The 17,945-nt window shown below is 43.7% G+C and overlaps 1 protein-coding gene across 1 annotated transcript in view; it reads left to right on the top strand.

Moving 5' to 3' along the window:
• Window positions 1-2,684: 2,684 nt before the first annotated feature.
• The window catches only part of CAST (calpastatin), a gene marked incomplete at both ends in the record, with an annotated part of 57,980 nt that continues 42,719 nt past the window's right edge, over window positions 2,685-17,945 (top strand). Inside the window, 2 exons of the mRNA XM_079548242.1 lie at window positions 2,685-2,723; window positions 8,961-9,023. Of these exons, the coding sequence (XP_079404368.1) occupies window positions 2,685-2,723; window positions 8,961-9,023 (102 nt within the window). The remainder of the gene's footprint in view (window positions 2,724-8,960; window positions 9,024-17,945) is intronic.

Genomic DNA, 17,945 nt, shown 5'->3' with positions numbered 1-17,945 from the left:
TCAACACCTGTTTTCTCTTGGCTGGTATAAGGGTCAAGTCTTCTGTCTGTACAAAGCAAATTTCCATTTAGCTGTGGGATGGGATGTAGTCCAGCAGGAAGTCTCCAATCCACACTAAGCAAACAAGGGTATATAATTTATATGACAAAAGAGGACATGTTTACAGTGCTTAGAAAAATACAGGCATCAATGTATACAGTAATAAAATATTTCTGTTTTAACAATAAAGGTTTGAAACACATCTTTGTACTGTACTTGTACTGTACTGCAAGAATGTTAACGACTATTTGTCCTTATCAACAAATAGGATTTCTGTAACTGAAAAACTTCCCAATTTCCATTTACCAAATGCTTTGTGAACAGAAGCAGTAGAAGAAGAAATTAAATATACTTTGTGTGTCTTTATTAATGCCGGTGTGTTAAAGCAGAGTGGGACTGCACCCAATGAAAAAAAGTAAGTCCTGCAATGGCCGTAAGAAGGCAATGTTCAGAGTTCAGAGGAAAAGAACAGAAAGAAAACTGACCAGAGTCTCTTGGTAAATCAGAGGGAGAGGGGGCAGCTAAGCAAACAACTTGTTTGACTTGTTTTGTACTTCTGTACTTTTTTTAAACTGTCGCAGATGAAAATGCAATTATATATAAAATTTTAAATTTCATTAATTTACTGAATGACTCATGAACTTGCAGTACTACTCTTATGGAAGTTATGTTAATAATATATATATATATGTGGCAAAAAAATTAGTTAGATCTTGGTAGAACTTTCAGCACCTTTTTATCCACAGGCATATCACAGTAACTGGAGACCTTTGGAGTTTGAGTATGGTAAAGAAACATGAACCTGTGATTCTGCATTCCAATTTGTCTGCCAGTACCTTGGATTAAGTATAAATGTACCCACAAAGTGCATATCTAAATGACTGTTTAAAACATAAAGCCAATTATTTTAAATACTTGCTTCCACTGCACATTATCAACAGTAAAAAACCTGTGTTCCTGCAGCTGCTGCTGTTGCTCCAGCTGATATACACTGAACAAGCAATTTTTGGACTGCCCATCATCTTCTGTGTTCATGATCAGCCTTTGGCAGACCTCCCAGGGCCATGTATCTCAGCATGTATCTGTAGGTTTGCTCACTTGCAAGAGAAATGCAGATGATGTGAAGGAACTGTTAGAAAATGCGGCAGAAACAACAGTAACAACCTGATCAATCTCCAGAACACTGCAGATGTATGCAGGTGCGGCAAGATCTGGATTAAGGCTCTGTGCTCTTCCCTGCAACTATCCCATGCTGGAGGGCATCCACCACGCCCTCTGAGCCAGGCAGGGCTGCCATGTTATGCACAGACCGATGCAGGTTGAATTCTTCCAGAATATGTCCTTCTGGGTAGGTATGTACAGCAGACCTGAACGGGATTTCTGAGGGTCATTTCAAACATCATGTCTTATGCCTAACTTCCCACCAGAGAGCTTAAAATAGACCATGTGCTGGATCAGCAGAACCCTCAACACCCTCCAGGACACTGATTAGCAAGAAGCTTTTCCTGTATTACTGCCTCACTTCTGGGTGACTCCAGGATTTCAGTCACTGACGGCTTCAGTTGCTGTCATGAGGCATGTAGCAATAGAAGGGGTGAAGCACACGAAGTTGCCTACATGGAGTGCTGTGTCAGACAGCCCTTCTGCGTGCAGCTGAAGAACTCCGTGCTGTTCTTCCCGTCACAGTGAACTCGTGTGCTTAACATTTTAGGCAGAATGGAAAGCAAAACCCATACATGCTACTGAATCACTTCAAAGGCCAGTGATGAGTGCATGGAGTGCAGGAAGAGCAGGGAATGCCTCAGGCGGGGGATGTGCCTGACCCACGCTGCTTCTCACCTGGAGGCTGAAGCCGTTCTGAGGCCTCGCATACACCCACCCATCCAACAGCACTGACTGGGGCTGCTTCCCAGCAGCTGGCTTTGATCTGTGTCTGGGAAGGACTTTTGTCCTCATGCTTCAGGGAGTGTGGCTGGTAAGGGAAAGAGCACTCCCTGAAAACTTCTTGTTCCTCCTGTTGGTGTATGCGACCTCAGCACACACATACGTGCCCAGAAACCACTGCTGCTCCCATTACCCTTATTATAGAGAATATCTGTTTTGATCACAGTTAGTCATGATTCAACTTCCAACAGCTTTGTGTGACCACGACAACCCCTGCCGTATTTTGGAACAGCTGTCAGTACTGTTGTCAGTCAGGAGCTCAGTTTTGTGAGGACTCCTCAGGCTGGGGTACTGCTTTCTGACCAAGTACCCAGTGAGTGCCACTGACAGGAGCCTCAGTGCTGCGGGACACGTCTCAGTCCCAGGCTGAGGCCACGGGACAAGCAGCTTTACACTCAGGACTGTCGGAATCCACAAGCCTTGCCAAGAGACTGCGAGAAAAGGCCTTCCACGGAGAAAGCAGTAAAACTGTCAGTAACTCCACTTGAAAGTTGGAAAGTGTCGACACTTCCCCGTCCCGCCCCAAGCCTTAACAACAGCCACACAACGCAAGCCGCTCCCGCGTTGGAGGAGCGAGCTGGGACGCCCTGCCCTGGCCCCCCCGGCCCGGCAGGAAGAGGAGGGACTGGCCGCGCGGCTCGGCAGCGTCTCTGCTCCGCGCCGCCACCGGTCGCCCCCCGCCCGCAGCGGCACCGTGCGCCATGTCCCAGCCGGGCTCGGGGTCCCCCGGCCCCGCCGCGGTAAGGTGGGCAGGGAGCGGCGCGAATGCGGGGCGAGGCGGGCGGGGGGCACGGCGACTGCACTGATGGACCCCGACGCCCCTCATTCCCTTACCCCCTCCCCCGCCAATGACCCCTCCGCCCGGTCCGCGGACCCGCCGGCAACGCCCTACTGCGGGGCTCGGTGGCGGCTGGGGCGCGGCCGTGGCCGCTCCCGCGGCGGGTGCCGCCCCCGGAGGGAGGTGGCCGCTGGGGCGCGGCCCGTGCGTCTATGTGCCGTGCCGCGCCGTGCCGTGCGGAGCAGCGAGCAGCGCCATGGCTTTCGCGCGCTGGTGGTATGCCATGGTAAATGCGGGGGGGCGGCTGCGGCCTGCGGAGGGCTCCGCACAGCGGCTGCGAGTGGGGCCGCCCGTGTGTGGCACGAATGAGCGGGGAGGTGGGAGTGACGGGCGGCAGATAAGCGCTGTTCACGTGCTTGTGTTGTTGTGCGTCAGGTCCTGTGAAAACCTGTGGCGTTTTCTGGATGTAGCTCCGAAATTCTGCTGTGAACATGCTGGCACGTGGGTTCGTTCGTGCTGATGGCTGTTTTTGTGATGCTCTGAATAATGCGAGCTCTTGAAGCGACTAAATTATGCCATTCGATCAAAACTCAGCCATTAAGTGATTTGCAGCATAAGGCAGAGCTTGTGTGGGTTTGTTTCTGCTTTGGGTAAAAATCCTGCAGTGTGCCTTTTTTTGGAAACGTGTGCTTAGCTGCAGGTAGGTCATGGAGCTGCCAGGAATAATTTTGTCTAGCTGAACAGTCTCTGAGCAAACCTCATCTCTCATGGCTCTCTGTGGTTCAGCTCAGCTTCGTCAGTGCTCATTAGACTGACAGGACCTGTAATTGCTTACAAGTCATCTGAATTATTAGTCATAGCAGGAAGCAGTTGGTCTTTCAGAGGAGTGGTGAGAAGGAGCCTGCCCTCTCTTAAAGTTTTAGAGAAACTATATACGGTGAAAGGTGTCTTTCAGAGAAAACATCGATTTAACATATTTCCTGAATAATGGTTGAGGTAAATAGGATCCCCCTAATTTCTAATTGCACTTTTCCATTGCTCAGAGTAGCTTGGATGTTGGATTAGTGATGTTTCTGAGTGTTACTTGTTATAATAAGTCAGTGATACGGCATGATGATGATACCACAGAATCAGAAATAGGAAAGTGTGAGAACTGATGCATTAACTATTGATGGCTCTGTAGTCCTGGGCTACTGAATCCAGGATAGGAAAAGATACAAAGGCCACCTCATTTCCTACATTCACAGAGGGAAACCACATCTCTCGAGTTCTGTTGGAAAGCAGTCTGTGTAGTTACTGGTCTTTGTGGGAGACCAGTGTCCTCTATGTTCATGTAAACATCTATCACTTACTGGGGTGCTTTCTTCCTGGAGGGCATCATGGTCTAATAAATGGGGGAGTGCAGCAGGCGAAAAGGAAGAGAGGAACAGATATGAGAGATTCAATGGTTGTTCTATTAAGTGTTGGTTTGGTTGTTTGTTTTTTTTTCCTAGGAGATGTGTGCAAAGCATACTGATCTTACAGCCCTTTGCATAATGTGCAAGGGCTGTAAGAAGAATCTGGCTTTCACCTATGCTTTCTGTACACTTCCTTGATGCATCTTTCATCTGGCAGTTCTGTGAGCAGCATCAAATATCTCTGTCTTTTTCCCAATTTCAACTGAAAAGTGATGGTCAGATTCCTGTCAGCATAGAATGATTGTCTTCAGCAGCAGCGATGCAGAGTTAGTTGACTTCAGCTGAGAGTGTTGCAGGCAGACTTCCCATCCTACCCAGTTACTGACAGAGGTCATTGCTGACCTCTGAGATGCTGTGCAATGTCTTTGAACTGAGGGCTTACTGGTGCTAATGGAACTCCTGATGTTTAGGAAGAATGTCTTGGAGCAGGACCTTTAGCTGATGTCTGATTTTTATAAATGTAAGCTGAGGATGCAGTTGTATATTCTGTTATTAGTATTTTGCACAGTATTTGAATGTGAAGGTAAATGTGCTGAGGCAATAGTGTCAAGATGTTTTTCTGCATGCAGAATAAGACAAAGATCTCAAGTTAAGCTTTGTTGTTGATGATACTTCTTTGTTGTTTTTTCTTTTTTTTTTTTCTGATTTGTCATTATAAGTGGTTTTGCTTGCTTTGTCCTTAGTGAAGCATATTTGGAGCCAATTTATTTTTCCAACAACTACAGAAAAGTGTTGCAAATAAGTTACATTTTAAGTTTAACTGAAAGTGTATGTTGGCCCTTTTTGTGACAGAGTTGGAGCTGCTTCTGCCATCAGTATGTGTATGTTGTTACCACATACATAAATTTCTTTGACATTGTAAGAAAAGTGAGCAAGAAAAAGGATGCCCAAAGCAAAAGCAGCCTCTTTCACCCACGTGGATATAAACCATGGTTGGTATATACCAACCATGTGGGTATAAAAGAGCAAGGCATGCATACCATCCCAGGAAAGCTTAGCAGAGTTTCTTGCTAAGCAAATTGATTAATTTATTTAAACTACAAGTCTCAGTGCTTGGAAATGCAAAGCAAAAGGGAGCTGATGGAGGTCATTTTGAAAATAGGATCCCTTCTCATATCTTAAACGTAAGCTTTTCATGGAACCAGTGTGATCTTTGCAGAAGGTGTATTAGAAAGTTGTGCTTTCCTCCTCAGTTTACCTCCTCAGGGTGGCAGACTTTCAAGTCAGATAATGCCTTTGTAGACTGTTTTATTATCTGAGGCCAGAGAGCATCAGTGCTTAATGTGTATGCAGTATGTGACTCCAAATGACTGGATAAAAATCACTTTGGTGGGGACTTACGTGCTTGTTCCAAGTGTCATTTGAATTTTAAATTGGAGTCTCATTATTGTAGATGCTGTTTGACACAGCTTTCTAGTGGGAAGGTTTCAGGTGCCTAATCTCTGCCTGACTTGAGTTTAGGTGTGGCAGAGCTGGAGTACTTGGCCTCCCTAGGGTGCTTCAGGGTTGAGCAGTTGATCTTCTTGAGGGATGGTTGAGGGAATGCTGCCAACCCGTTTGTCCTGCCTTTCCTCTGACTCCCAGGCTCTCTCTGGGAACCTCAGATTACTGTACCTGACAGCCCGGTCTAGAGGTAGAAAAAGAGGCTTGACACTTCGATTGGGATGCTCTTCACGTCAGCCCCCTGCTGGGATATAGTCCTGGGACTGAGAACTCTCTTGAGGTTATGATCCTGTCTGCCATGTGTTTCCTTGGAAGGAAGGAAGATGTAGACATAGGTAAGAAGGGTAGTGCCTGGTTTGGCACTGACAGAAGTCTGATGTACACAGTAGGATCTGTGTAGGATTCCTGCTTTTTGTGACTTGCAAAGGAAAAAGAGAATCATTCTGGACTTCAGTTGGTGTTGCCGCCCAAATCTGAGAGAGCGTACCAATGAGATCGACCACATACATGCAATATCAGGAAGATGCGCTTGCTTTGTTAACCCACTTCCATTATGATAATTAATATTCTCTTGGGAAGCCAATAAAGCCTTTCATTCTGTGCAGTATGCATTTGCAGTTCTCCATAAGCTATCTGTGTTGATAACAGTAAGAGATGCAGCTGGATTCATGGTAGCACTCAGCTTTTTGAGTTTTGTGCTGCAAAAAAGATGGCAAGGTTTGTGAGGAGCGGCTGAGGTCCCTGGGTGTGCTCAACACAGGGCAGAGGAGCTGAGGGGAGCCCTCAGGGCGGCTGCAGCTCCTCACAGGGGGAGGGCAGCACTGAGCTCTGCTGTGTGTGCCAGCGACAGGGCCGAGGGAACGGCATGGAGCTGCGTCAGGGGAGGGCAGCTGGGGGTCAGGGAAAGGGTCTGCACCAGAGGGCGATGGGCACGGAACGGGATGCACAGGGCGGTGGGCACGGCCCCAGTGCTGGAGTTCAGGGAGTGTTTGGACAGTGCTCTCAGATGCAGGGTTTGGGTTTGGATGGTCTTGTGTGAAGTCAAGAGTAGGACTTGATCCTTGTGGGTCTTTTCCACTGTGATCCTATAATGAGAATGTCTATGTAGGATTGGAGTCTAGTCTGCATAAAATAGTTTTGCTGAACAGCAGCCATAGAAGTTGTTTAAAACAACCTATGAAGTTTTTGTCCTCTACTACCATAGTGGAAATGGATAAGAGACATGACTTTTTTTAATTTTATTTTTATTTTTGTTCTATTTGTTCGTTCAGCTATTGTGTCCCCAGCCTGTCTGTTGCTGTGCTTGAGCACATTCCAGCTGAAGATGGGCTAGTGATACATGGCTCATTACTTTCTAGTTGTAGCCATGCAAAGAAAATGCTATAGGAACTCATTACTTAAGTGATTTAGCAAACTTCTCCTACTGCTTAGTCTGCAAAACAGAAAGGAATGGATGGTTCTGAACTCAACCCTTCTCTTTACTCAGCAACACCAAACAGTTTTGAATCATTCTCTGGTGTCTGAGTTGCCCTGGGATACTAGCTGAGATATTAGATAATGGCTTTATTATGTCGCTTTTTGTTATTCATGGGGAAACTTACTTGCTTTTAGCATCTCTTTTTTTTTTTTTTTTTTTTTTAATTCTAAGGTTAAACAGTGTGCTGTTGGAAAAGATTTTTTTGAGGGACCATACTCTCTGTTATCAGAGGTGCAAAATAAAGCCAGTGTTGAATACAGTGCACTTGCAGAATATTCTGTATGTTGCTACACATGAAGAACAAGTAGGACTAATGGCACACTGGGTTAGGTGGAAGGAAGTTTAATGTCTTGGATGGGATGACACAAGAGTTTTGAAGAGGGACTGTGTCTTTAATGTGTGCCTGTGCTTGAACCGTGACAGAGTTTATGTTTTCTGTAAACAGCAAAATTCTAGAAGTCAGAATAGCAGATTTCTTCCACATAAGGAGGATTGGACATCATGAGCATTGGAATGGTTATGAAGAAAGTTTAGATGTTGGAGTGCATGGTCATGGTTGGACATGTAGTGTTGATCTGTTAGAGCTGGTTTGTTTCTACAGGAGTCTGTGGAACTGACAGCGAGTATCAGAGTGCCATGCTAATCAAGACTAAGTAATAACATGAATATCTTAGAACGTCTCACAACGATAGTGTTAAATGTAGTACTATTGAAATCATTATTTTCTGACTGTAATCTGTTGAAGTCGTCTAGCAGGACAATGCAGTCTGGTCATGAATGGTGAGCCCTATGGGTCAGTGTTAGCACTGGTGTTTTTCAACATCTTTTTCAAAAACTTAGTGGGACTGAGTATATCCTCAGCAAGTTTGCTGATGATACCAAGCTGAGTTGATAGAATAGAAGGAGGGGATGACATCCAAAGGGACTTGGACAATCTTGAAAAGTGATTCTACATGATGAGGTTCAACAAGGGTAAGTGTAAGGTGTTGCACATGGTTTGGGGCAATCCCATGCAGACTGGGAGAAGAACTCCTTGAGAGCAGCCCTACTGAGGACTTGGGGTTTCTGGTAGACAAAGAACTGGGCATGATCCAGCACTGTGCGTTTGCAGCTTGGAAGGCCAACGGTATAATGGGCTGAATTAAAAGAGGAGCGGGCAGCAGGGCAAAGGAGGTGATTATCTCCCTCTGCTCTGCCCTCATGAGGCCATACTTGCATTGATGCATCCAGACTTTGGGGCCTCAGCAGAAGTTTTTTGAGCTGTTGGAACAGATTCAGAGAAGGCCACGAAGATCATCAGAGGGATGGAGTACAGAACGCTCTGAGAAGTCACTGTGGCATCCCAGTGCTTAAAGGGAGCTTATAAACAGCAAGGGTACAGACTTTTTACATGGTGTGATAATGACAGGATAAGGGGAAAAGGTTTTAAAGTAGAAGAGGGGAGATTTAGATTAGCTATTAGGAGAGAATTCTTGGTGAGGCACTGGCCCAGGCTTTCCTGAGAAGCCGTAGATGCCCCATGTCTACAGGCATTCAAAACCATGTTGGATGGGGACCTGGGCATCCTGATCTAGTGGATAGCAACTCTGCCCACAGCAGAAGTGTTGGAACTATTTGGTCTTTAAGGTCCCTTCCAACCCAAGTCACTCTGTGATTTAGAAATTTTGTCCATTAGTGAGAAGGGAGATGTACTGTTCTATTGTCTTGTACTGTGGAGAGTGATAGGTGCATTATACATGCATTAAGATATTTGAGACTTTCTCAGCATGGAAGGTATAATTCAAGATCTTAATATTTACACATCTCTTTTCTTTACTTATAGCAGGGCGACAAGAAGGCAAGTGGAACTTCTTCCAAATCAGGAGAGAAAAAAGAAGCTACGGAGGTAAATTCAATAATGCAAATATATTAACAAGAAAAACTCGGTAATTAATTACCTCTGATATAAATTTTTGTCTTTTCATTGCAAACTGGTAATTTTCAGATAAAACTGATTACGTTTTTTGCAATAGATTACAATTTATTGCAGGTGTATGCAGTTTTTTCATAAGCTGCAGAGCCACCTGATGTTTTCTTTCTTCTGCTTTCAGAAGTTCTTCCATTTAGTATCAGTAGAAATTATCTCATTGAATTTGTGTGCTCTGCAGTGCAGGTACACTTTGATACACATCTGATGGTACTGACTTTTTGATTGTTGGGAAGCGGGGATAAAGTGGAGTGTTCTGTCATGCTTCCTTTCTTGCTTGTACTCTGGATTTTCTTCCAAATGGGAATATTCAGGCATAGATTTTTCACATCTGAGCCACATCTTGGCACATTTGCATATGTGTGGTCAGTGCTGTATTTTCAATAAATATTACTTTTTGAAGATATGGCTTTGTCAGGAATGAAGCTTTCCTGATCAGGAGGTCATACTGGGCTATAATGTTGAGTATACAGCAGGCGGTTTTATAGTCTGATCATAAAGGCTGTTGATGACAGTCAGAAACTGTATGGGTTGCAGGCTGTGTTCGGAACAGTACTTTGTACTTCTCCCAGGACGCCTAAATTCTGTTAGTCACGCAGAGATATGTTGTGTGCTGTGGTGAGTCACTCTTGTGCCGCAGAAGAAAGTGTTGTCTGAGCCAGGATGCAAGTGCCAATGGTGATCATTCATTCCTCTCAGCTGATGCAAAATGGGAGCAGTACTTTTCCAAGGAATGTTAGCAGCAGATTTACAAAGAGAAGAATTTACAGAAGCATCTACTACTTGTCTGCTTGTTGCCTTCACATATCAGTTATTTGTGTAAGGGAAGCTGAAAGTAGGAACATCTGATACTTCATTCTTAACAGAAGCTATTTGGAAAAAGAACTTTGGGTAAGCTATAGTGCTTTTAACTGCTGTGTCTATCAAGAGCAGTTATCATTTTATTACTGTCTTCAGAGTAGATTATTAGAGCAGTTACCAATCTTTCCTGACCAAATACCAGAAGAGGGGTGCCTATGCTGGGTACATGATCCTTTTATCTCAAGACAGTGTAGTTTTCTTCAGCAGCGCTTTCGTACCTTCATAGTTTTATATTAGATTTTTTTGATTGCATGTTGTTGCTTTTAACATAGAAATGCTTACCGTTTTGTGGGACTGATGGAAGTTGAAGTCTGTAGTTTGGATGGTGGAGTTACTGTTCCAAACTGGCAACAGAAGGCTGTTAATAAATTTATTTTCCAGATGCTTTTGCTTTTACAAAAAGCTTCTGATATACACCTCTCTTTCTTCTAGAATGCTAGCTTGAGGCTATTTGTTTTCTGAAAACAAAACCAAGATGTAGCCTTAATATGTTATGCCCATTTTTCTTTAACCCTGGTTCTTCATAGCAGCCAATGATAGTTACTTGGAAGCACTTAGGGTGCACTAAATCTTAGTGCTGTTTCATCTAGCACAGCAGAAAAATATTTTGTAATGGTTTGATAAGTCTGTGAGATCCTGCTCTCCAGGGCCACATTCCTCTTGTAAGGGTTAATCTCCTTTGCTTCATTAATCTTTGTGTTGTATTAAGGAAAAGACACCTTCACACTGAGATCCTGTTTGCCTCATTTCAACAGTGCTACTCAGACTTCAAGGCAGACTGAGTGATCTGCTTGCCCCAGGAGTGGTCAGCTTTAGGTTAGAACATGCATCATCTGTTACTGTAATGATGACCAATGGAATATGTACAAGGTACTGCACAGCTACAAATAAGTGGTTTGCTAGAAGGGAGGCAGCTGGAAAATTCATGTGTTAAAATCTGTAAGTGAAAGGAGATCCAGGCAACTCTTTATCCACATGATCCAAAGATAGCATGTGCATGTGTTACAGTTGTACTGAGCAGCACTCACAGACAGGTTTACAGGTCATATGCCTTATCTCTTTGTGTCTTGCATTTCAGAACCTTAAAATTGCTAAATTCACATTTTGAAGAAGATCGGACACTGAGAATCTTAAGTTGGCCTTGAAATGTTTTCATTGCTTGTGGATGTGTGTGTGGTAGAAAATAGCATAAAATAAATGATCATTGTTGGAGTTGATGGTTGCCCATGTGTTTTAATCTGTTTTATGCATTTGCAGCTGGGGTGTACCTGCCATGCTGCAGGACATGCTGCTGTTTTCCCATATCCATGCCTCTAGTTCCTCACTCTATGAAAACTTGAGATGTTATGGTCCTGAGTCAACATGTTTGCAAGATACCATTGCAAAATGTGAGAAATAGCAAATATCTTTTCTTCTCCTTTCCTCCCAGTTTTCTAAGTCTTTCGGCAGCTTTTATGTGCAGTTTTAGTATGTGAGAGACAACTCGCATAGTTTTTTTTTACCTTTCATCTTAACATCATCTTCAAGCTTTTGTGTGTCCTTTCAGCAGTTTCAGGTCACTTTGGAATTTGTGTACAATCAAGGAGTTACTGCTAATGAATATTTTGGATGCTAGATAAATAATTTTAAGGGGGGAGAGGAAAACTCACTGCATAGTGAATGGTAGTTTATAAAACATCTTGAAATTAAAGAAATTAAAGAAAAATAGATTAATCTATGAGTCTGTGAGAAAGAGCATCAGCGTACATCTGAGCTATTTTTACATGGCTGGTTTTGCTGTCTTTTGTATCTACTGTTTGTTATTGTTCGAGAGAGGGAAATTGGTTGCCCGAATCTTTGCCTGGTCTCAGAAAGGTAGATACAGTGTTACAGTGAATTGCCTTGTCACAGTCATGTTCTTTTTCTGTGTTTGATAATGCCACTTCAGTGCGATGCTCCTGGAGACGAAGGATTAGCAAAAGAATGCAACTCCTCATTTGGGAATCTCAGCTGAACTGATCCAAGCACAGATCTTGATCCTGCCCTAATCTCCTGTGAAGCATTCCAGAGTGTTAGACAGTCTGATAAAATCTGCTGGGTTCAGAGTGAGACTTTTTTTACAGTATTGAGCTTTTCTTTTAATTGTACTTTGATGTGAGACCCAATAAGCAATTTTGAAGTCTATGCATTAAATACAGTAATGCTTGTAGAAGGAACAGAGGTGCTGGATTAAAATTCAGATGGGCATGATTCAGATTAGTTAACTTTTGAAAAAATCAGTTCTAGTATATTTAAAGGTACATAAGTATGACATTGTCCATTGCAGGCTGCAGTGTACTTTAGTACATATTCGTATGTAATTCCTGGTTTTGATGCAAACACTGCTGTTGTGTCTGACAGGTTTTTGAAATATGCCTTCTCTGTTTTGAAGTAGCTCATGCTGGTGTTACTAACTGCACAAAATCTGGAAAAAGCTGTTATCTTTCCATTGAGTGAAATAGAGCGAAATATCAAGGGGAGCTTCTGTGTCAGTCTAACTATGTAGTTATTGCATTGCTGGTGTCTCAATGTGAAAACGAGGACCTCATGATCCTTAAGGTCTTTTCCAACCTGAACAATTCTGTGATTCTATAATTCTATAAAAGGAAGACAGAGTAATATGTTTGAGGAATTTAGAGCTCCAGATTAGGACAAAGATGTATTTTAACAGAGATGGTATGAAATAAGATCCATATGAATACGTACTGCCAATTCAAGTCATGCTTTCAAGCAATGTAGGCAGAATATGTGCCACTTCCTTAGCTTATTATTCTTTACTAAACAGGAAATGTTCCTTATTTTAAAAGCATGATGGCAATAACTGGCTTTAAAACACTATTGTTCTTTCCTCTAACAACAGGATTTAGTTGACATTTTAAAATCCTGATGCTGGATTTCTTATCCAAAACAAACATTAGAGTTAGTTGGAGTCCAGGAGCATTATTCTGAGTAATGACACTATGACTGGTAAAAATGTGGGAGGATGCTTGTTGTTGATTCAAATTTTGGAGGATCACGAGTAACTTTGATGAGAGCATTTGTAAAATTTCTTCCTGCTTTGATAACAAGTTACTTATTTTAAACTATGTTGTTGTTTGTTTGTTTGTTTGTTTTCCTAAGCCTAATGCTTCTTGGAATGCCAAGTACAGTGCTTTCAAGTCCCTGGAATGCAACTTTGCTTTAACAGTACACTAGCTTTCTGATAATAGTTTTATTCTTTGTAACGGGAAAACACAGTCAGTCAATATGATGATAAAAATCATTGGAACGTTTGAGGAGTTTAGGCTTTCATGCATTGCACTTGAAAAAGAACAATCAGTATAGAAAGATCAGTGTGCTGGTTTAAAAAAAAAGTTATGTGCTGTTACAGATGCACTCATATTTTTATTCTAATTTGAAAAGTCACACTCTAGATAAGGCTTTTATATTCATTAAATCTTTAATAAGAGGAAAAAGATCGCTCTGCAGGATGGTCTGGCTCTGTCTGTGGATCCCAGAGGGAACCTAGAAGATTGACACAATCCAGCGCTGTCTGTCAGGGGACATAGGGTGGCATTAGGGAAGTAATGTATTGCATGGATCAGTCCTTTGTAGAAGGAGTGATACTGGGCAGTAGGGTAATGATTTGTTTGCCCGTTTTTCTTTGCTGCTTTTTTTTCTTTGCTGAGATATAATTATATCAGGTAAGTTTTGATATTCATTGGGAGTTGTTATGATTCAAGACTCTGTCTACTCAAGGAGGAAATTTGTTGATCATGTGATTGTTGAATCCAAGATTGAAAACTGTAGGTTGATACACTGCTTGGAGTTTTAAAAGCATTTCCTGAACAGAGATTGAGTGTTCTTTCTTCATGTGATGACTTTTTTTTCATAAAAGGAAACTGCGCTGTAGTCGTTTTTAGAGCAAAACTATAATGAAAAAATGAAATCGTGTAGCCCATCCTGAACGTGTAATCAGTATTTCTGGATACCAGTATTGCTGCAGTTCTTCAGTGGGAAGATCTACATATCAGAGCGATAGACATTATATCTCCCCTCTATTAAACATGAAACAATTAAGATTCTATTTTGAAACAGTGTTTTGGCTTTTTATTTTGAAGTAACTTCTAATATTGAAGTCAATATTCATTGACTATGAATATCCTTAAGACACAGTTTTATTTCCTTCACACACAATGCTGTACGGGCCACTGATTCACATAATCACAAAATCATAGGGTTTTAGATCATTAAGCCCAACTTCCCTGCAGAAGCAGGTTCTCTATGGTAGATTGCACAGGAAAACATCCAGACAGGTTTTGAATGTCTCCAGAGAAGACTCTACAGTCACTGTGGGCATCTTGTTCAGTGCTGTGTCACCTTCAAAGTAAAAAAGCCTTTCCTCGTGTTTATATGGAACTTCCTGTGTTCTGTTTGTGCCCAGTGACCCTTGTCCTGTCACTGAGCACCACTGACAAGAGTCTGGCACCATGCACTTTGCTCCTGACCATTAGGTAATTATAAGCATTGAAAAGATATCCCTCAGTCTTCTCCAGGCTGCTAAATACTTCCATGTCTTTCAGCTATTTTCACATGGAAGATACTCCAAGCCTTTAAACGTCTTTGTGGCCCTCTGCTGGACTTTCTGAAGAAGTTCCTTGTCTTAATCTGGAGAGCCCAGAACTGGACACAGTGCTCCAGATGTGGCCTCACCAGGGCAGAGCAGAGGAGGAGGATTGCCTCCCTCAACCTACTGGCCATGCTGTTTTGAATGTTCCTCAGGATGCCATTGGCCTTCCGTGCCATGAGGGTACACTGCTGGCTCATAGCCAACTTGTTGCCCACAGGGACACTGAGATCCTTCTCCTCAGAGCTCCTTTCCAGGATGACAGTTCATAAGCCAACCTTTTGGCTTTATATAAAATGTCTTCTGACATACCGGATGGTGATGAGGCAGGGCAAGGGGCCATGCATGGTCTATGCAGTTCTGTGGTTATTCCTTCAGCTAGAAATGAGGACTGTGTGCAGTGCTCCAGGGTACATTTTTGTGTGGAGGGAGATGAGGGGATGTGGGAATCTATATGCAGACTATAAAATTGCAAAAAACGGAGAGACAGTTATTGCTTTTATAAAAGTAAAGTTGTTCATTTTGTGTTTCGGTTTTTATATGATTGTTATTTTATATTGCTATTGTAAATTATTGATTGTCCAGTCTTGGAAAAAAATGTGCAAATGAAACATCTTGACTGGACCTTCCTGCTGAAGTTTGGTACTTGTTGTCCAAACTGAAGTCTACTTCTATGCAATATATCTCTGTCACTTGTTTCATCCCTCCTCTTCCCCTGAAGTGGAATGAGGGAAGGGGACAGGAAGAAAGGACTTGTAGGAGCCTTGTCTGTCAAAAGAAGAATTGCCAAGACGTGAAGGCTCCATGTGAGCCTGGAGGATGGCCTGAAGTTAGGTCTCCTCCGGGTGATGATAAACTTACATGATCTTTGCATCCCTGCAGTGTTTGAGGTTTCTGGAAATTAGGTCATTTGCTGGATTCTTCCTACTGCCCAATTGCAGCAATTCAGAGGCTGACAGTCCCCACCCTGCCCTCTTCCTCAGGACTCAGTGAAGAAAAGATGAAAGGTCGTAGGGAGGGACGAGGGAGTGGGATGGGAATGATGGGCTTGTAGGAGTCTTGGCTGTCAAAAGGAAAATTAGGAGCAATTGGAGGCTCTGTGTAAGCCTGCAAGATGGCCCTGAACTGGGGTTCTCCCCTCTAATGGTAAACTTACAGGACAGGAGGATCAGTGCCAACACTGAGGTAGCCGTTCGGATGGAGGTGGATGGATCCTGGTGCCCCTGCAACAGTGTTTGGGGCATGATCTCTTCCTGGCCAGCCTGACAGTGTAGGGTGGTGACTGGTGTGCCCTGATGGAGGGAGATACACTTCCATCAGGTTGTCCTCCCGAGGTCGATCCACCTCCGTTGGATGTCTATCACTGTCTGGTGGGTCCACCTCCATGGACTCGATGTCATCGTCCCTTTCCATCAGTCACCTCTTCTTGAAAGGTGGCTGATCCATCCTCAGTCCAAGGGAAAGCTTCTTGTATACTTCCTGGGGAGACCAGGTGCCACTGGCTGCTGTGATTCAGCGACTGGGGTTCTGGACATGGGGTCCCTGTGTTTATAGGGATGGCTATGGCAATAGGATTCTGAGTGTCCCATGGTGACCAAAACATGGCAGTTGGGAGTTGGGGCCTATGGCTGTTGCTCTGAGGTGGTTGAAAGAGTGTACCAAGTAGGCCAGGCAAGGGGGTTCTCAGCCACCCTGCAGCTGCCTACTGTGGAGCCGTCTTGGTACCAGCAAGTAGCAGAGAGGGGCAAAGTGTACTGACACCCTACAGAGAGCCGTAGGAGATGCAATCATAAAAAACCGTTGAGTTTTGAGTGTTGCATCAGCTGTTCTTTCTTACTCCTCATCCCTATCCCTGGAACTTGAGAAGTGGCATCTCTTCTGCCCTGATCTCAAAAGAGAAGAGTGGTGAGGAGAGTGCCCACTACGTGGTATGTGTGAGAAGAGTCAGATTTCATCTTCCATGCTCCCAGTAGGCAGCTGTAGTCAACACACACCATCCCTGAACCTTCTCAAAGCCTACTAACCAGGGGCAGATTCCTCATGCTGCCCTGGGATGCCATGTGTCTTGGGCCCTCCCCAGCCTGAGGCCCATGGGATGAGTCCATAGGTTGAAATATGAAATGTAAAAATGATGAATCCTGCTGCTCATTTTGAATTTGCATATCCAGGTCAAGAAGAAGCCTCAGAAATGACCTACTGTTTTAGGTCTCTCGTCTAAGCTAAACAGTCCCATCCTTTCTACATACAGGAGATGCTCCAGGACCATAAGCATCTTTGTGGCCCTCTGCTGAACTCTCTGTAGAAGTTCCCTGTCTTTCTTGAGATGGGAAGTCTAGATCTAGACACAATACTCCAATGTGGTTTTACTAGGAACAGAGTGGCAGAATCACCTCCCTCAACCGGTTGGCCAGCACACAGTGGCTCATTGCTGGCTCATTGCACTGCTGTCCACCAGGACGCCCAGGTTCTTCTCTGCAGAGATCCCTTCCAGCTGATCAGCCCTCCCAGCCTGTACTGAATGCATGCAGTTATTCCTCCATCACATTCCTCTTTGCCTAACTCTCCAGGCTGCCCAGGTGTTGCTGAATGGCAGCAGAGCCTTTTGGTTGTCAGCCACTCCTTCCAGCTTTATATCATCAGCAAACTTGCTGAGGTGCACTCTCTATCCCATCATCAGGTCATTGATGAAGATGTTGAAGGAGACCAGAAACAGAAATGTTTGGTTCAGTTACTTCACCACTTCTTCCTTATACTGTTTAATTGATAAACTTAGATTAATTGTTGGAACAAGAATTTATTTCACTTGAAATACAGATTTCTTACTATTTCTAGTCCAGACTATCTAGGTGGGTGGTTCCAGTCTGTGGGTGCTGCTGAAGACAGACAGTGCCAGTGTGCATGAATCTCAGACAAATGCTTTGCTTTTCTGCTAGCTGAACCTGCAAACAGGAAGGTGGCAGCTGCATTTCTCTGCCTGGGTAGAGAGATGATGTCCCTGGGCACTGTGCTGGGCTCCAACACGTAGCCGGAACTGTACTGAGTGGTACAGGTCTGCAGAAGACTCCAGTGGCCGTGCAGGAGGTGTCCTGGTTTGGAGTGGCTGGAGGAGGTGGCCATGTTCTTAAACTCTTTCAAGGGGGAAAATCACCATTGCTTTTCTTTTTTTGTGACACACTATGAAGTCTTGCTTGTGTGTCATTGCTTTCAGTAGTAATCATGAACACTTTGATGTGGCTGTCTTATTTGTTTCAGTCTGTATTGCTAGGCTAGATTTTTGTGATGTTACTCTTTGGTAAATAGTCACGAAAGTCCTCTTCCTGAGGCTCTGACTGGATGTTAGTAGTTGAATGTTCAGC

Source organism: Tetrao urogallus (genome assembly GCF_951394365.1).
Source record: "Tetrao urogallus genome assembly, chromosome: Z".
Taxonomy (NCBI): Eukaryota; Metazoa; Chordata; class Aves; order Galliformes; family Phasianidae; genus Tetrao; species Tetrao urogallus.
This window is presented reverse-complemented; position numbering and strand designations above follow the sequence as displayed.